Source organism: Mustela putorius, unplaced genomic scaffold (assembly GCF_011764305.1).
Source record: "Mustela putorius furo isolate JIRA1106 unplaced genomic scaffold, ASM1176430v1.1 tig00003974_pilon_pilon_pilon, whole genome shotgun sequence".
In the NCBI taxonomy this organism is placed as follows: Eukaryota; Metazoa; Chordata; class Mammalia; order Carnivora; family Mustelidae; genus Mustela; species Mustela putorius.
In genome coordinates, this window is record NW_025422117.1 from 817,237 (window position 1) to 837,389 (window position 20,153).

At 43.3% G+C, this 20,153-nt stretch overlaps 1 protein-coding gene across 2 annotated transcripts in view; it reads left to right on the top strand.

Moving 5' to 3' along the window:
* ABCC4 (ATP binding cassette subfamily C member 4) overlaps nt 1-20,153 on the top strand; it is a 247,332-nt gene that overhangs the window by 53,630 nt on the left and 173,549 nt on the right. For both annotated transcript variants that reach the window (XM_045070905.1, XM_045070906.1), the window contains exons 4-5: nt 609-833; nt 19,844-19,933. In XM_045070905.1, coding sequence (XP_044926840.1) covers nt 609-833; nt 19,844-19,933 — 315 coding nt within the window. The remainder of the gene's footprint in view (nt 1-608; nt 834-19,843; nt 19,934-20,153) is intronic.

A 20,153-nucleotide genomic window follows, 5' to 3' on the forward strand; every position in this document is an offset into this window, starting at 1 on the left:
GGAGCCTCTTGAGCCTGGTCCTGTTTCCTTACTCCAACCCACGTTGGAGGCTGGACTCCATTCTTTTGATCTACTGACACGTGGAATTTGGGGTTGGGCTCAGATCCGTGTTTGCACCAGTGTCTCTGTTCCCCCAGAGCCCTTCTAATGCAGAAAGGAGGTTGTAAGCGCCTACCTCCCGTGAGCGAGCCATTCGGGACTTTGCTTTGGGCTGGGATGTTGATGGCAGAGACCCAGCAGGGAGCCTGTGAGCTGGGCTGCCCACCTCTGAGCGAGCACACACCACACCTTTCTTTTGCCATTTTTCCTTATTCCTCTTGGGCCAAGCGTTCTAAACACAGGTTGCAATATTCATCGAGCACCCACAGTGACCCCAAGCACAGCAAACTAAAGCTTTAAAGCTTTTGCACTTAGAATTTTGGCTTAAGGTTAAACTATTATCTGGTTGTCTTACATAAAAGAAGAGTTCTGTTTTCTTTGGGGATTAGTGATGAATGTAGCACTTTGTTAAAATGCCTTTTTAACATGCTTGTCATAAACGCAAAGCTACCTTCAGAAAAACTGGTAGGACCTGTATTTCTAATTACAGCTTTCTCCTTTCCTTTTAGGAAGGCACCAAAGTAATCCAGCCCATATTTTTGGGGAAAATTATTAATTACTTTGAAAACCATGATCCTACTAAGGCTGTGGCTTTGCACGAAGCCTATATCTACGCCACCGTGCTGACTGTCTGTACGCTTATCCTGGCCATACTGCACCATCTGTACTTCTACCACGTTCAGTGCGCGGGCATGAGGCTGCGCATCGCCATGTGTCACATGATTTATCGGAAGGTAAGTGTCACTTTGTGTCAGAACGCCTGCCTCACCCCAAGTATCAAAAGCATTTTGGGAAAGTTCGTAGACTAAACATTTTGTAAAAAGGATCTCTGTTTTTATGTATTTATTTCAGCGGGGGAGGGGCACAGGGGGAGAGAGAATCCTAGGGAGGCTCCACGCGCAGCACGGAACTAGATGCGGAGCCCCTTGCAGGGTCAGTCTCAGGACGGACCCTGAGGTCATGCACCTGAGTCATAATCAGGAGTCACACTCTTGACTGACTGAACCACCCAGGTGCCCCCCGGAATCATTTATACCTTACCAGAGAAGCTTGTTATTTATAGCAGGGGAATGTTTTTTTTTTCCCTTTAAGTAACTTTACCGATACATGATGGAAGTTTCCTATTGTGATCAATAGATCACATTTGATCTATTGTGATAGATCACAACCCCTGCCTTTGATCACATTTGGCCACAGGCTGTTGCAAAATACTCTACAGGTAATGGAATCTAATGAAAAAATAAGTATCAAAAATAAGGATCAAATTGATTTAGGCATGAGAAATTTCCAGTGTCGTCATGCCTAAATCTCTGAGTTGTATTTATGGAAATTTTTTTGTTGTTCATTAAAACTTTCGTTTACATCAAAATTACATTTTACAAGGGACCGTCTGTGAAATTGGATCTGTAAAATTAAATCTCAGAGAACAGATTGTATTTGAGAAAAGGAATAATTGTATTTTTTAAATGAAGCATTTAACCCTGTTCAGTGTAATTGTGTTAATTAAAGGAAAATATAGAATCCATGTCAGACACATTCACTGTTCTGTGGTTATGTTTTTTTTTTTTTTAAGATTTTATTTATTTAGGGGGAGAGAATGAGTGGGGGGGGAGGGGTGGGAAGGATGGAGGGAGAGGGAGAAGCAGACTCCCCACTGGGCAGGGAGCCTGATGTGGGGCTCGATCCCAGGATCCTGAGATCATGACCCGAGCCAAAGGCAGACACTTAACCCACTGAGCCACCCAGGCGCCCTGGTTGTTTTTAATAGTATTAAAGAAAATGGTTGATGTTTGGGATGAAACTTAAAATTTTGCATTGTTTTTAGTAATTTTAGAGAGAACTTATGTTGTACTTTATGTTGCTTTCCATTTCAGTTACTAGTTTAGGCACCGTGTTCTTCTCCCTTAGTATACATTGTAGCTGTTTCAATAACAAGACCCGGTTTGATGTGGTCAGCATTTTTTATTGAGAAATGCCATAAAATTCTTCCATAGTTCACCCTGGTCTGAAGTATCATGGAGGGAGTGAGGCTTTCAGGGGTCTTTACCAAGGAGTTGCCATAGACAGAAGAAGTGACAACTGGATAGCTCTCTATTTTGGGCCGTTTGCTTTAAAAACAAAAACACTGCATTTTAACTCTACTGTATACTTGAAATTTACTAGGAGAGTTCGATTTTAAGCATTCCTGCCGTACACACAGAAGGATAAGCTTGTAGAGTGATGGATATATTAGCTTGGCTCTAGTACTCATTTTTCAATGTATATCTGTCAAAATTTGACTTAACTATATACAATACTTTTTAATTAATTAATTTTGGGGTAATCTTTACACCCAATGTGGGCTCAAATTTAAGACCCCGAGATCAAGAGTCCCATGCTTTTCTGACTGAGCCAGCCAGTGCTCAATATATACAATTCTTATTTTTAAAAAAAAAATCCTTATTGGAAGTTCAAGTCAAACAATTTAAATTTAAAATATTGCTTCTTTAACCTAGTTGCTGCGTATCTAGAGCTTCTGTTTCTTAGGACTACTTTTCTTAGCAAAACGCAAGATGTCTCCTCCAGCTCCTCCTCTGAGCAGAGTCCTGTTAATCTTGGAATTGTGGGCATGCCGGAGGCTTCTCACTGTCGTGGAGGCTGTGACATGTACCTTCAGGTGCCTCCTGGGTGATGTGAAATATTTAGCGCTGCCTGTCCGCCCCAGTCAAGGCGTCTTCGTGCTGTCCTTCTCCTCCTTGTGCTTGTTCTCTTGTCGTCTCTTTCTACCATTTAGGAAACGGGTCTGATTTCTCTATATAATTAGCTAGATCATGCTTCGCTCCCATAAATAAATAGGAAATTTCACTAGGACTCTACTGTGAGAACCTTAATCGTGGGAGCCAGGTTTGGGGGGATGGTTCAGTCCCACAAAGCTCTTTCCTGCCCAGGTGAGGTGGTGATAGTTCCACCTGTTTTTCTTCCTCTCCCCACTAACGTTTTAGAACTTGCCTTTGGGAAATCTGATCCGATCTGGCACATTGTAAACATCTCCCAAAGGTGTTAATTTGCTGGCTTGATTAGCCTGACAGAATTGTCCCCTTACAAAGACTTGGCTTGGGTCAGACCATAGGCGTAACTGAAATGCCAGGAACGTGGGAAACACAGGTCTCCTCAGGCACTGCCTTGTGTCTAGAATCCTGCTGGGGACGAAATAGGACACTTCTTCACCGCAGGTGGGCTGACTCTTTAGGGCAGAAGCTGGCACTGCAGCGAAGCTCTGAGAGGCCCCTCCGAACATTCACGCCTTAGGCTGGGGCCCTACCTGCTGATCCCCGGTTCTGGGAGAGCACTGGGTTGGGTGTCGTCACTGGAATGGCTGCTGGGTTCGTAGTAGAAGTTTGTAATATTGCAAGATGTCATGGGATGTAGCCTACAAGAAAATGACTTATGACTTGTTGACCTTTGCCCCGCTTTGGTAAAATTGCACTTGGCTTTTGAGCTTTTTTCTTTTTTTTTTTTTTTTTTTTTGAAGATTTTTATTTTTTAAGGAAGCTCTGCACCCAATGTAGGGCCTGAACTCGTAACCCTGTGGTCTGGCGTCGCCCGCTCCACCAACTGAGCTAGTGAGGTGCCCGGAGCATTTATTTATTTACTTATTGTTTGGCTGATGGTGGTAAAATACGCATAACCTCACATTTACCCTTTTAACTCTTTAAGGGGACTGTTCGGTGACATTTAAGTAAATTCACACCGTTGTGTGGCTGTCACCACTATCTCACCATTCATCTCCAGAACTTTCTGGTCTCCCTGGACTGAGACTCTGTGCACGCTAGACACTGAACTCCCCGGCCCCTACCCCCACCGCCATCCCCGCGTTACTTCCTGTCCCCGAATTTGTCCCCTTTTCCTAGGTACCTCATATAAGTGGATTCATGTGGAATTTCTTCTTTTGTGTCTGGCTCACATCACGGAGCCTCATGTCTTCAAGCATTATCCCTGTTGTCGCCTGTGTCAGAACTGAACTCCTTCTCGAGGCCGATGACTGTCCCACTGTATGGACGGGGCCCATTCCTCTGTGAGTGGGCATTCGGGAGATTTGCCTCCACTTTTCGGTGATTGTGAATACAGCTGCTGTGAACATGGAAGGGCAAGATCCCTCTTCAAGTCTGTATTTTCAGCTCTTTCTGGGGACATTTCCCCAAAGTGCCATGACCGGACTAGATGGTAAATTTTGAGGAACTGCCCTACCCTTTCCCACAGTGGCGGCGTCATGTTACTTACCCACTTGGTCATTGGTTTTTCTGCGAAACGTGAGGACTAAATGAAGAGGAGTTTGGATGAACTGTGGCATTTTGTTTGGATCGGTGATTCTGGTTGGTGGTCTCTTGATACGGCCCGTGGGAGTCTGTTTAGTTTCCTCAAATCTATAGGACATTTTTTTTTTTTTAACTTTTTACCAAATAAAGAGATTATGCAACATAGGCTGTGTCTTTTGGAAAGTCAACAGATTGACATGAAGAACACAGGTTCCTCACCGTAGTGATGTTTTGAACATTACACTTGCTCATTTTAAGGAAGTCACTGCCTGTCATGGGTTATATTCCCAGCATGGGTTACTGTCACCTCTGCAGTGGGACTGGTGGCTTCTGTCCTATCTTTGTTCTTGTCCAGGCCACAGAAGAAGCAGGACATGTCCAGTTTCAAATCTCAAGGGGCTGCTTTCCCAGCTCAGAGCAGAGCAGTCAGGGCCAGACTGGGGGGAGATGGCAGCTTCAGCCCCATCGCTAGTGGAAACGGATCTCGCAGTTGCCAACTTGACCTTGGCTTTAGGCTTGGGTGCGCGTGAGCCTGAATATTCTAGGTCTCTAGTCCTGGGCGCACAGGATGGCCTTCTCTGTAATCAGGATGGTACAGAGATTTTCTTGTATTACCAAATGCATACGACACAGAGGTTTTTTCTTAAGATCTTCAGCCTGATGGGCCGTGGGTTTCCTGACTCTGCGTCCAGTTTGAAGAACTGTGGCAGTTCCATAATGAACCTTGATGGCTGGTTTGCTCTGAACGCCAGGGAAAGCTGGAGCTGTCAGCTTTTGAGCTCATGGACATGTTCTCTGTCCTTGTTCCTTGGTGCAGTCTTCCTTGCAGAACGGATCATTCTGACCATCCTTTTTATTCTGGCTAAAATCTCCTCTTCACTCTCTTTAGAATTACCCACAGGATATTTTTTTTTTTTTTTAAAGATTTTATTTATTTATTTGACAGAGAGAGATCACAGGTAGGTAGAGAGGCTGGTAGAGAGAGAGAGAGAGAGAGAGAGAGAGAGAGAAGCAGGCTCCCTGCTGAGCAGAGAGCCCGATGTGCGACTCGATCCCAGGACCCTGAGATCATGACCTGAGCTGAAGGCAGCGGCTTAACCCACTGAGCCACCCAGGCGCCCCCCACAGGATAGTTTTTGAGAGTACTTGTCTTTCTTTGGTTGAACTTGAAGATGAGTGACTTCCTCCCAACATCTGAGTTTCCTTTTATCCTCTGTTGTGGATCTGTCTTGGCAAGAATTTATGTACAGGAAACCCTCATTATTCACAGATTCTGCGTTTGCAGATTGCCTGCTTGTGGAATTTATTTGTAACCCCCAAATCAAGGCCTGGAGCTCCTTCACAGTCATTCGTGGGCACACACAATGTCACTAAAATTTTGTATCCTCTGATACGCATATTCCTAGCTGGGGTTGCTGCCTTGTTTCAGCGGTCCTACTGTAAACAGTGTTCTTTTCACGGGCTTTTTTTTTTTTTTTTTAAGATTTTATTTATTTATTTGACAGAGATCACAAGTAGGCAGAGAAGCAGAAAGAGAGAGAGGAGGAAGCAGGCTCCCTGCTAAGCAGAGAGCCCATACAGGGCTCGATCCCAGGACCCTGAGATCATGGCCTGAGCCGAAGGCAGAGGCTTAACCCACTGAGCCACCCAGGCGCCCCTCATGGGCTGTTTATATGTAGGGCCTGTTTTCTGCTCTTCTTTGCTTCTTGTTGGTGATTTTGCTGTTTTACATGGCCCCACCCAGAATGCTAAGGTGCTTGTCTGGTGTTCCTGAGTCCAGCAAGGCTGTGATGTGTCTTGTGTAATAAACATGACATGTAGTATGGAGAAAATGCCTGTGTTAGATAACCTTGGTTCAGGTGGTTTGTTTTTGACTTGGTATTTTTTTTTTTTTAATTAATATCTATAACGCAGTATTTGTTTCAGGGGTACAGGTCTGTGATTCATCAGTCTTACACAATTCACAGCACTCCCCATAGCACATACTGTCCCCAGTGTCCATCACCTGCCACCCCAACCCTCCCCTTCCTTGTTTTTGGTAAGATTTCACTCTCATTTGTGCCTTTGTCTTCCTGTGTGTTATCTCTGGCAGATTTAAAGACATTTTTCTTTTTAAAATTTTCTTTTTAAAGAAAATGTAAATTTTCAGAAATTGATAGTGAACCCTGGGTGTGATTTCCCTTGAATTTATTATGCCTCTTCGGGTTTGTTGAACTTTTTGATCTTTAATTTATTCTTTCTCTAAAAACTTGGGAAATGTTTGGCTATTATATCTTTTACAATATTATCTTCTGATCCATTTCCTTCTTCCTCTTTCTTGGATTCTTATTCCATGTATGTTAGAACATCTGAAAGTGTCTCGGAGTTCCCTCTTTTTTTCCCCCCCTAAATTTTATTCCATTTTTTCCTCTCTATTCTTCAGATTGGATAGTTTTCTTTTAATCAGCCTGACTCCCTTTTCTGTTATCTTCAAACTGTTACTAAGACCAGCTAGTGCGTTTTCCCTCCCTAGTTTTGTATTTTTCAATGATAGAATGTTCACTTTGCTCTTTTTACAGTTTGGTGTTTTTCTGCCAAGGATCTGTTTACTCATATTTCTCTTTAATTCTTTGAACATATCTCCCTTCAACTCTTTGAACATAAAATAAAAAAAAAAAAACAGTGTCTGTGTCAAAGTTTTTTCTTTTTAATTCTTATTTATATATTTGGGGGACTTGCTTTTTATTATGAAGACTGCTTTCTTTCTTGTCATGGTTTAGATTTTCCTGTGGGTTATTTTTTTGTTGTTGTTGTTGTTCTTTTTGCGTGTCTCAGACCCAAAATTTATTGGGCATTTTGAATGCTACATTGCAGATCTGCCTTCTGATAGTCTCTTGAGGAATGTTGCATTTTGCATTAATAGGTCACTCACCAACTGATCTCTTTTAACTTGGCGTAGGCTTGATTTATCCTTTGTTAACTTACACTTTTGGGAATTCTAAGGTTATTTTCTCTAAGCTTCCAGTTAGTAGGTTTTAGCCTTCAAGCTCTGTGTCCTTTGTGGGACCTTGTTAGGCCTTGGTAGTAATCTTTTCTAGGTTGAGTCTAGAGCAGATCAGTTCTAGAGAAGAGATTCTCAGCCTTTGCACTGCCAGCATTTAGGGCTGTGTAATTCTTTTTGGGGGGCTGGGGGATGGAGGGGACCCCATGCATCGTGGGATGTTGAACAGCAACTGTGGCCTCTACCCACTCGATGCCAGTAGCGTCTTTGAGTTGTAACAACCAGTAAATGTCTCCAGACAGTGCCAGGTGTCCCCTGGGAGGTAGGACAGCACTGGCCCAGCTGAGAATCCCTGCTCCACGCATGGTCTTTCCTTCTCAGGTGTGGTCTTCCTGGTGTCTCAGCTGTATTCCAGCCTTGTTGATCGCTTATTAATAAGGTTTCTCCGCTCTGGCCCGGCAAGAACTCCAGTGCCCTAACTTGACCTTCAGGGCTCTGTGTTCTGCTCCTCGTGCCAGCTCTCTGGTGAGCCTCAGCCTCTGCTGACCTGGGCCTTTTTAGCCCGTCCCTCAGCTAAGGCCTTGGCCCCAGCATCCCTTCCCTGCCCTGGGACATTGGGGACCCTTTCATTCATCCTCGGAGGTGCCAGCTGGTTTGGCCGAGCCCAGCCTCACCTCTGCCTCCTCAACTCCGTGGGAGCTGCTGTCCCGCGTGGGCTCCATCCAGCTCCCTGCCACAGCTGGAAGATGAGCTGCTGGCCAAGAGCCACGACAGCGGTCGCGTTGACCTTTTGAGTGTCCCTGCTCCCAGGGATCTGTCTTGCACTGCCTGTTACCGGTGCCCGGACACATGATTTTGTCTAGTTCTCTACTTGCTCGTGGCAGAGGTGGGGCTGGGGCTGGCCCACCGTCAGACAGCAGCTGTCTGCTCGTGGCCTTTCCTTGCCGAGTGTTTATGGGCCTTGCAGCGAGGAGCTCCGTGTACACGACAGGGCAGGGTGGCCCTCCACCGGAGCGTGGACCCGTTCGGCTTCTTTGCCGAGCAGAGCAAGGGGACAGGTCATATGCTAGGCTGCGGGTCACTGGATTCTGTTATGAGTCATTGTTGTGCTTAATACAAACCCAGATCCTGGGTTTAATCCAAGACCTGCTCCCCCAGAGTGAAGAGAAGCCTGGAAATCTGTATATTTAATCTGTGTCCCAGGGATTCTTATCTGCAGGACAACTGGGGAGTCATCGTGCTAGGGACGGTGAAGGGGACAGTGGGCAGGGTGGTGGTGGGTGTGGAGCCTTAGACAGTGAACACACAGCACGGCTGTCTGCATTCCTTAACCCAGGATTTGTGCTGAAAACATGACTGACACTTAACTTTCGGGATCCAATTAGTTTAATTTTAAAATTTTTATGTTAGTCTGGAGATGTTTTTGTTTCTTTGTTATTTGAAGGTATTTCTTTAGTTGTAGAATTTTTTTGGTTGGTGGCTATTTCCTGTCCCCGCCAAAGGTGATCATTTTGTTTATATATTTATTTGTTTATTTTAAAAAGGATTTTTAATTTCTTTTTTAAATTTTTTTTTTCTTTTTTAAATTTTTAAGTTATCTCTACTTGATAACTTGAACTCACAATCCGGAGACCAGGAGTCACCTGCTCCCCTGACGGAGCCAGCTAGGCGCCCCTCATTCTGTTTATTTATTTTTTTAATTAATGAATTTATATTTTTTAATTTAAAATTTTTTAAAGATTTTGTTGATTTATTTGACAGACAGAGATCACAAGTAGGCGGAGAGGCAGGCAGAGAGAGAGGAGGAAGCAGGCTCCCTGCTGAGCAGAGAGCCCATTGTGGGGTTCGATCCCCGGACCCTGAGATCATGACCTGAGCTGAAGGCAGAGGCTTAACCCACTGAGCCACCCAGGCACCCCAGTGAATTTTTATTTTTGTAAGATTTTTTTATTTGTTCATTTGAGAGAGAGAGGGAGAGCGTGTGTGAGCCAGAGCATGAGCATCTAGCGGCGGGGGGCGAAGGGGAGGTGCGGAAGGAGAGGGAGACACAGACTCCCCGCTGAGCAGGGTGCTTGACTCGGGGCTCCATCCCAGGATCCTGAGATCACGACCTGAGTCAAAGGCAGATGCTTAACCCACTGAGCCATCCAGGTGCCCCTAAATCCATGAATTTTTAATTATGGTAAAATACACATAACAAATTCACCCCATTTACCATTTCTGAGTGTCCCAGCTCGGTGGCCTTAAGTATGTTCACATCTTTGTGCAACCATCACCACCATCCATCTCCAGAACTCTCCATCTTGGAAAGCTGAAACTCTGTCCCCATCACACCAGTTCCTCGTGCCCTCCCCCCACCCCTGGCCACCCCCATCCTACTTCCTGTCTCCAGGAAACTGCCTGCTTAGGTGCCTCCTGTGAGTGGAATCACACAGGCTTTGCCCTTGGGTGCCTGCCTTTTCTCTCCCTTGGCACAGTGTCTTCAAGGTTGACCTCGTTTTTTGGAATGGGTGCGGGTCCTACCTCTGCTTAGTTTTCATTGAAAAAAGTTAGAGTTCGCCCTTGTCCTCAACAGTGGCCACCAACTTTCAGTCACTTGCGGAGGAAGAGGAGGGCATCTCCAGATAGGACGGTACCCCCGCTCTGGGTCCCTGCGCAGAGCCCGCGGCCGTGGCTGGCTTAGTTATGTTTTGAAGTCCTCGTCTCCTCCCTCTGGGACCCATTAGCTGAACTGACCGGGTTATTTTCTTTGTTTGGATCTCTGTGACTTGACAGGCGTTGGTCCCCAGTTGCTACTGGTTACTCTGCTCTCTAGTGACAGGAGAGCGTTGGGTGTGGGACAGTGGCATTCGGTGGAGACTGCGGTGGGTGAAGGCGGTTTCCTCCCCCGTCTCTGCACTTTTCTCTTCGTTCCTTCGTATGGACTGATGATCCATGTTAAGGCATTGCTGCTTTTTAATTGGTTTGGTTCTAAAAACGAATGTTGTGAAAATGACGAGTTGAACAGCATCTCCTTTTGTCAATTTTTTTTTTTAAATTTCTGTACAGATTTACTAGTTTTCTGAAGGCTTCAAGCACGGTATTTACAAGGGAATGAGTAATTATACAACTTGTGTGATAGCACAAGAGGGTACACTGTTCCTTTACGTGTGCTGCATATCCAACTTCCTTAAGTTCCATGCTTTGAGAAATAAAACACATTAGGAAAAAAGGTTATGCACATTTGTAAAACACTCTCTCTCTCTCTCTTTTTTTTTTTTTTTTAAAGATTTTATTTATTTATTTGACAGGGAGAGACACAGTGAGAGAGGGAGAAGCAGGCTTCCCGCTGAGCAGGGAGCCTGATGTGGGGCTCGATCCCAGGACCCTGGGATCATGACCTGAGCCAAAGGCAGAGGCTTAATGACTGAGCCTCCCAGGCGCCCTGACACAGTCATTTTTGACAGTAAAATTATGCACAGTGGTTGACTCTGTGGAGGGTGTTTTGCTTCCCTTTCGTAGTCTTAGTATGAAGGAAAGCACACGATTAAACTTTAGAAACTTCTTTCGAGACAAGAGTTCTGAGTAAATATAGATGTTATAAAAGACTTGACGTGTGGCCTCATATCTAGATTTTTATGACAGCCTGCCATTTCTGGCAAGATAGTTTATACTCAACATTTTTAAATGTTTTATAATTTTTAGAAACAAAAACATATTACATGGTATTTTTAAAAAGTTGATGATAGTTTTTTTCTTCTGTTGGGGATATACTTCCTCTTTATTTTTCTCATTAAGATAGTCTCTCCTGTAATTGTGTGTGTGTGTGTGTGTGTGTGTGTTCGCTATCCTTTGTGTCCTTGTCATTGGGTTTTTCACATTCACTGTATTATTACTTTTTCCACCGAAGGGCCACTCCCCCCCCAACCCCCGCAACTCACCTTTGCCCCAGCTGCCCTGTGTTGTTCTATCTCTTCCCCTCTCTTGTGTGGGAGACCAGTCACATGGTGCTTGTCTTTCAAAACAAGAAATTGGTGATGGGAGGGCCTGGGTTAGGGGGTGTCTTTTGTTATGTAGGGATGTGACCTCACTGTGAACGTGACTGTCATCGTATGGCCTCACACATTCAGGGACTCATGGAGGCTAGAGGTGATGAGGTCAGGGAATGTGGAGTCAGTCTGACCTCAGAGCACATATCACAGACCCCCTGGTCGTTCTTGGGGTCCACATTGTGGCCCTTCTGCTCAGAACGCGTTAAGTCTGTATGTGTCCTTCTGGCCTCTTAACCCCCAATAGATCACAGCGGTAAAATGGTAAAAGAAAGGTGGCTGATGAACTTAAAGAAGGCTGATGGTAGCCTCAGGAGGGCCATGTCAAAGCTTGCAGAGAACTTTCCGTACAGGTGTGCTGGCTTATAGGACAGTCATAGAAAACAAAAAACAAAAAACAAAAAAACAAAAAAAAAAAAAAAGAAAGAAGACAATGGAACTGTCGAATTATAGAGAGGTTGTTGATTTTGTATGCACTTTGGTTTTCATTTCCTTGAATCTCTTCTACAGAAGCATAGAGGGGCTCTGATTAACTTCATGGCGATGTCACCCATTATATTTATGGGTACGGAGATACTAGGTGCTCCCTGTGTCCTCCTTCAAAAACAAAATTTAATGGTTTCAGGTTATGCAGTCATGAAAGAAGACGTGGCAGCATTACTAAGCAACTCTAGGCAACAATATTGGAAAAATATAGGCAATTTTCTGCTTTGGGTGAGCTAAGTGTACTTTTCCTACGAGCCTGTTGCAGTCATACCCAGGGTACCTGGAAACCACCTTATCTGACAGACTCAGCTCTGGGGCAGGGCCACGAACCAGGAAGGAAACCAAAAATACCAAAGAGGTGACCCAAGTACTTGGTTTTTAGTTCTGAAAATCCTTTAGGTTCTTCCTCCGAGCCTCCTTGATGTGATTTTACTTAAAATGTTATGAGGGGAGCCTGGGTGGCTCAGTGGGTTAAAGCCTCCGCCTTCAGCTCAGGTCATGATCTCAGGGTCCTGGGATCAAGCCCCGCATTGGGCTCTCTGCTCAGCAGGGAGCATGCTTCCCACTCTCTCTCTCTCTCTCTGCCTGCCTCTCTGCCTATTTGTGATCTCTGTCTGTCAAATAAATAAATAAAATCTTAAAAAAAAATGTTATGAAGCTCTCCTGGTTTGGAAACAGGAGTAGGTGCTGGTGAGAGGGATAGCTTGACAGCAAGGGAAGGGGTGGGTGTGGAATTCCAAAGACATGGCCGCTTGGGGCTGTCTCTGGGCGTAGTGTCCTCCACACACACCCAGGGTCCTTGACATTGGGTCTGAGGCACGTTGGTGGTAAGGAATCGGCATCATTCAGATGGGGAAGAACTGTTTCTGTTTTTAAGGACTGTTAGAAGAGTGATGGTATGTGTCCATACTTGGGTTTTGTGTTTCACGTGTATTGATGAAAATAATTGAGAAAGAAGAAAACAGTATATTTTTCAAATGAATGACAAATATTACTTATTTTTTAAAAAACTGATTAAAATCATTCTTCTGGGCCAGATTATAGAGTTGACTTATAACTCTAGATGTATTTTGATGCCCCCCCAGAGAAGGAGCCCCCTATAAATGGATGCCTACGCTGATCGAGTTTGTATTCCACAGTCGGCAATGTTGTTTTTAATGGCCATGTGGACTCCAGTATAACCCATAATTAGGCATTTCGATTGCTTCCCAGTTTTTTATATTATCAGATGTCAGTGCAGTGAACATGACCAAAGTGAAACCTTTGGAGACATCCTTAATTTCTCAGGGTATATACATTTCAAGGTTTTTTTTTTTTTTAAAGATTTTGTGTATTTATTTGACAGAGAGAGAGAGAGAGAGAACACAACCATGGGTGTGCGGGAGGGAGAAGCAGGCCTCCCGTGGAGGAGGAAGCCTGATGCGGGACTCGATCCCAGGACTCTGGGTTCATGACCTGAGCAGAAGGCAGATGCCTAATGACGGAGCCACCCAGGTGCCCCAAGGCTTTTTTTCTTTCTTTCTTTTTTTTTTTTTGGCTGATCTTACTTATTTATTTCAGAGAGAGAGTGAGCAGGGGGAGAGGGAGAGGTGGAGAGAATCATGCTCAGCGTGGAGCCCGACTTAGGGCTCCATCTCGTGACCTCATGACCTTAACTGAAGTCAAGAATTGGTCGCTCAATGGACTGCACCATCTAGGTGCCCTGCAAGGCTTTTGAATGCTAGATTTCCTTCCACAGAGCTGGCAACTATTTATAGTCTCTGGGAAACTGAGATGGTCCCCACCCTTGCCAAGACTGGCTCTTGTCACTTTCTGTTTTTGCTACGTTCACCAGTTTCTAGATGAAAAAGAACACTTTGTCATTATTTCTGAGTCATAACGAATTTCAGTATTGAAAAATTTTCAGTGGTCATTTGTGTTTACCTTAGTGAGTTTCCTGCATCTGTTAGCTGCCACTCTTTTATAGTAGCAGACTTTTTTATAATTTTTTATATATATATATATATATATAATAGTAGACTTTTATAATTCTTGATATGTAAGACTTCTTTTTTTTTTTTTTTTAAAGATTTTATTTATTTATTTGACAGAGAGAGATCAAGTAGGCAGAGAGGCAGGCAGAGAGAGAGAGGAGGAAGCAGGCTCCCTGCTGAGCAGAGAGCTGGATGCGGGACTCGATCCCAGGACCCTGAGATCATGACCTGAGCCGAAGACAGCAGCTTAACCCACTGAGCCACCCAGGTGCCCTATGTAAGACTTCTTGATTTAGCAAAGATACTAATCCTGGGTCTGGTATATACAGTGCAAATAATTGCTTCCAGTTTCTATTTCTTTTTTGCTCTCATGGTGGAACTATTGTGCCCTTACAAGGAAAACAAATTTAACTAAACAGTATCCTTTTACACCCTGTCAACTTAAGGAAATATGAAACCAAAACATTGCTTTAATATGTGCATTTTTTTCTCTACACCCAACGTGAACTGTTTTTCAGCTGTAACATACATAATTTATTAGAACCAAACTTGAATTTTCTACATTAATGAAGAGTGGTAATTTTGCTTCATTTAAAAAAAAAATAAGTACCCAATGTTCTCTGTCAGGCATGAATATGTTCAGCTTCTTTTCTCATCTGCAAAATAGGAGTAATTCTTGTTTTATAAGGTTGTTTCTTAATCAGTTGTCTGGGTTGTAATAGGTGCTCAATAAAGGGCAGCTGTTTCTATAATTTTGCTGATGTAGATGAATATGACAGCCTCTGTGCACTCAAATGAGCTGACAGATCCTGGGGGCAACAGACACGTAATTGATTTTACTAGAGGCTCTTCTGTAGGTATGAACATGCTTGTTTATGTGTGTCTCTGTGTGTGTGTGTGTGTGTGTGTGTGTGTGCGCATGTTTCTGTTTCTTTGGTCTTGATCTTAGGTAGACTTAGATCATCAATTTTATACTTCTCTTTCTTTCTAATGTCAAACATTTAAAGCCAGAAGTTTCTGCTAAGACTTGGTTGCCTGTATCCTACAAATTGTGATATATGGTCTATTCTCATTTATTTAAAAATATTTCTGATTTCTCTTAGGAGGTCGTCTTTGTCACGTGGCTGTTTAGAAGTTATGTTGTTAATTCTCACATATTTGGAGTTTTGAGAGCTATCATAGTGATTTCCAGTTGAATTCTTCTGTCACCAGAGAACATTCTGTGTAACATTTTTATGTTTAGAAATTTATTGAGATTTATTTTATGGCCCCAGCATATAGGGTCAGTGTTGAGAAATATTCAGTGTGTACTTGAGAAGTCAGTCCTGCAGCTGTTGGACATGGTGTTCCATAAATGTCTGATGAAGGTAGTTACTAGTGTTGTCCACATCTTCTGTATCCTGATTTTTTTTTTTTTTTACTTTCATCAATTACTGAGAGAGGGATGTTGAAATCTATGATTGTAGTCTTTTCTGATTTTTCTCTTTTGTTCTGTGTGTGTTTTTTTTCTTTAAGATTTTATGTATTTATTTGACAGAGACCACAAGCAGGCAGAGGCAGGCAGAGAGAGGAAGGGAAGCAGGCTCCCTGCTGAGCAGAGAGCCCGATGCGGGGCTCCATCCCAGGACCCTGGGATCGTGACCTTGGGATCATGACCTGAGCAGAAGGCAGAGGCCTTAACCCACTGAGCCACCCAGGGGCCCTTCTTTCGTTCTCTTTTTGTCTCATGTATGTTGAAACTTTATAATTTGATCCGTACACTTTTAGGGGTGGTGAAATGACATTAGTATGAAATGTCTGTCTTAATCTTTGGTAATGTTCCTCGTCTCAAGGTCTGTATTATCTGATGTTAATAGAGCCACACCACATTCATTGTACCTATTGTTTGTGTGGCATATCTTTTTTTATCTGTTCACTTTCAATCTGTCAGTGGATTTAAAATCTGTCTTCCTTATACTACAATTTGGGTTTTTTATTAATTCTTTGTGACAGTCTCTGGCTTATAGTATTAATGTATTACATTTGGTGTAAATGCTGATGTGATTGGGCTTCAGCTTTTCACTTTGCTATTTATTTTCTATTTGTTTCATCTGTTTTTTTTTTTTTTCGTCTTCCTGACTTTTTTTGGGGTTTATCAGAAATTTTTTAGTATTCCATTTTGATTCCATTATTGGATTTTTAGCAGTATCTCTCTCTTTGTGTGTTTTTAGTGTTGACTTAGAGATCCAAATAGGCATCTTAACTTACTATAGTCTGTTTAATCTTAATATTGGACTATTTTACACAAAAATGTAAGAAATGTACAAGCGTAAAATTCTATTACCCTTCCTCATTCATTGTGGTCTCGTAATCATTCACATCTACACCATGCAGTGTGACCATTTTTTGCAATAAGCAGCCATTTGTCTTTCAAAGAGATTAAAAGGAAATTTGTAATCTTTTATGTTTAGCTACATATTTGTCATTTGGGTTTCTCCTTATTCCTTATTGTACATCTTGAGTTTTCATCTGGTACCAGATCCTTTTGACTGAATGAAATTTATTTTTTTAAAAGACTTTATTTATTTGAGAGAGAGCGAGCACGGGGTGGGGGCAGAGGGAAAGAGAGGAGACGGAGAAGCAGGTTCCCCGTGGAGCAGGGAACCTGATGTGGGACTTGATCCCAGGACCCCTGGGTCATGACGTGAGCTGAAGGCAGATGCTTAAACAATTGAGGCACCCAGGTGCCCCTGAAGAAATTCTTTTATAATATCTTAAAGTTTAGTTTGGTGATAAATTCTCAGACTTTGTATATCTGAAGATGTCTTAAATTCACCATCGTCATTTGAAGCACATTTGTGTTGGTTATAGAATTCAGTTATTCTTTCTTTTCTCTTAACTCTCGCTAAATGTTCCACTGTCTTGTTTCCAAGGTTTCTGATGTCAGCCCTCAGTTGTATTGTTCCCTTATGTGTAAAGTGTTGTTTTTCTCGGTTTTTTTGTTTTCTTCAGTCTGAGTCTGATGTGCCCTAGGAAAAGTCTTTGTTTTGATATTTCCTGGTGTTTGCTAAGATTCTTCAGTATGTAATTTAATATTTTCTACCAGCCTTGGAAAAATTTCAGACATTATTTCTTCACATATTTTTTTCTTCCCTATTTTGTCGTTTTCTTCCAGGAATCCACTTTCATGTGTGTTTCAGTCCTTGTTATTGTCCCACGGAACCCTTATGCTCTTTTTTTCCCCCTTCAATTTCTCTCTCTCTCTTCTGTTATTCAGATGGTCATCTAAAAGACTTGATGAATCTGGGAACAGATCAATGGAATTTTTCTGCTTCTAAAGTTATCTAGTGGATTTTTTCATATTGTACTTTTAAGTTCTAGAATTTCCATTTGGTTCCTCTTGGTAGTGTTCATTGTTCTCCTAAAATTACTCATTCCAGTTCAGTTGTTATAACCATATCTTTCTTTAACTCCTTGGACATATTTGTATAATGATTTTATAGTTCTCATCTACTAATTCCAAAATCTAGATCATCTTAGGGTCTACTTTTATTGCCTCTATTCTCTGTCTTTGATCATGGGTCACATTTTCTTCTTTGTATGTTTAATAATTGTTTACTGTGTTGGATGTTATGAGGGTTAATATTATAGGGGGTTTTGACTAAACTGTATTGCGTTTTGTTCTTATGAACAATTCCTGGCAGATTGGTTCTGTCAGGAACAGATCTATCTACCTATGTTACTACCTACCTTCCTATTCTATGTGTCTGTGTATCTGTCTATGGCAGATATTTCCATCTTAAACTCGGTCTTAAGGGGCATGGCTCTTACTCTAGAGTATGATCTTTATTACTAAGTCATGGCCCTCCTGGTCTTTAAATAGAGTGTCTGAGGTGTTTGTGAAGATCTCTTTATTCTTGTTGAGTGGGAACTCTGTGTCTCCTCACATGACCTCTGGAATCTCTCTTGAGCCCGCAATGGGTGCTAACCCCCCTTGCTAACTCCCTGTGAAAACTTTTGGGACCTTCCCTTCTGCCACTTGGGCTTGCAAATTCCGGACATTTCTGCAACTTGGAATAGGTAGCTCTTCCTCCTTGGCTCAGTGAAACTGCTGTTCTACTTGGTCCAAAAGTGTGCCTGGGCAGAAAGCCAGGTGAGATACAGGGCTCTGAAGGCTTCTGGTCTTTTGCCGCCTGGTGGCCAATGCCCGAACAGCTGCTTCGTCTCTTTGGTCCAGCTTTACAGTCTTAACAGTTGAGGGCCAGTCCAGTGCTGACTGTTCTTTCCTGGTGGAAGCAGAAGTCTGACAGTTGGCTTGTAAGCTCTGTCTTCCTCATTAATAACAAGAATGACACCCCATGGGTTTTTTTTTGGCCTAGCTAGAGTATGCCTGATTTTCTTTTGCCAGATGATTCATTTCTGTGTTGGCGGCTATGCTGCTGTTAACCTAGGTGAGCGTTTCTTCCAGAGTCACCCTTTCTGTCCTCAGTCTCAGCTGTGACTGAATGACAAGATGTCCCGATGGTCCACCGAGAGTGGCCCTTTATACAGATTGTCACCTGTGCCATCTTACCCTCTGGTTCTCACTGCCAGCAGCAGTGACTCTCTGTGAGTGACGATAAGAGATGGGTGCACTTGTCTTGAGGTTTTGTTTTTGTTTTTTGAAAATGATCAGTTTTAGAATCAGTTTTGTGTGCCATTCTGTCTTATTGTCATTGTTCCAATTCGTTATCAGATATCTACTTCGACAGTGCATTTTCTGCATGCGGGATTCACCTGTATTTGTATGTAAATGTGGCTTTAAAAATATTTTCAGAATAGCTTTCAGTAATGAAGGCACACTAAAGTTTCTTTCTTTTCCTGGAGGGACGTTTCTTTCTTTTTTTCTCCCTAGTCGGGAGAGGGTTGTATTTTTCTTTTTTTGTGACTGATTTATTTACACTTGTGTGGCACTTCGTACTTTTCAGAGTGTCTTCATGGGTGTCTGGCTCTTCTTTTCCCTTCACGCAGTCCTAGTGCACGTCCTGTTACCTTTCACCTGGACTACGTCACGAGGCGGCCCTCGTCTCCCCTTCTTCGGAGCATCTCCCGGCCAGTCACTTCTACAGTTCAGTCTTCCTAAAGTTGAGTTTCTCACTCAAATATAAAAAAGACGTTTATTGTTTCATTTTGTTTTCCAGACATGAGCCGCTTTCATTCTACCTTTCCAGCCAGATTTCAGGTGTTCATGGTTTAACTGCTTCTGTGTGTCCCTTCCCTGGCTCTGCGTGCTGTTTCTTCCGGCCTCAGTGCTCTTCCCTTCTTCCCATAGGGTTTCTCCTCTTCATCATGCAGGGTCTGGCCTGCCCACAGTGCTACTCTGTGGAAACTGTCCCCAGCTCCCTGTGCTGGGACCACTTGTCCAGGTCCCACTTGAGTTACAGCTGCTTGTTCTTATCTTGTCCCATTTCTAAAAGGGAAACAAGCACTCCTCAGTCACCTGGTGTCCTGCTCCTGGTGGATGACAGGTGTCCCACTCCTAGGAACCCCGAGCTCCGTCTAGGTAGTGCCGGGTTATTTCCATTCACACAGGAAACTTCAGACCCAGAGTGTTTGCATGACATCACATGTAGAGATAATGACTGATTCCAGATATAGTCCGTCCCCTAGCTTTTGTCCATAGACAGCCTCTCCACTCACAGAGTGTGGCTCAAAATTACGTGAGTTGACACCCAAGTATATATCTTTTTATACTTTCAGCGTGTCCAAATTCATCAAAAACCGGGGCGAGAGAGTTGCCTTGTGCCTCCTCTTGCTCCCTTTGTTCCTTGTGGGATGCGGCTGCCACCGCATGGAGGGGAGGAAGGCTGAACGCAGGTCCCCAGAGCCCCGCTCTCGCAGGACACCTTGCTCTCCTGACATCACTCAAGGTCCCGTCAGAACACACTCCACTTTGCTCTTTTCCCAAGTGTGGCTTGATGTCCCTGCAGCAACGTAAGTCTCCGTTCCCCTCTTCTGTTTCAGGCGCTTCGCCTCAGTAACGTGGCCATGGGGAAGACGACCACCGGCCAGATCGTCAATCTGCTGTCCAATGACGTGAACAAGTTCGACCAGGTCAGCTGCCCCCCAGGAAGCCTTCTGCATTCCCACCCTCTTCCTTGGTTTCACTACTTGGAATTTCAGGTGCCAGTTGTTGGTGTAGGCCAGACTTCTTTTGAGGACAGAAGATGAGGATACTTTTTTAAAAAAATTTTATTTCTAAAATTTTTATTTATTTATTTATTTATTTATTTATTTAAAGATTTTATTTATTTGACACAGAGAGAGATCACAA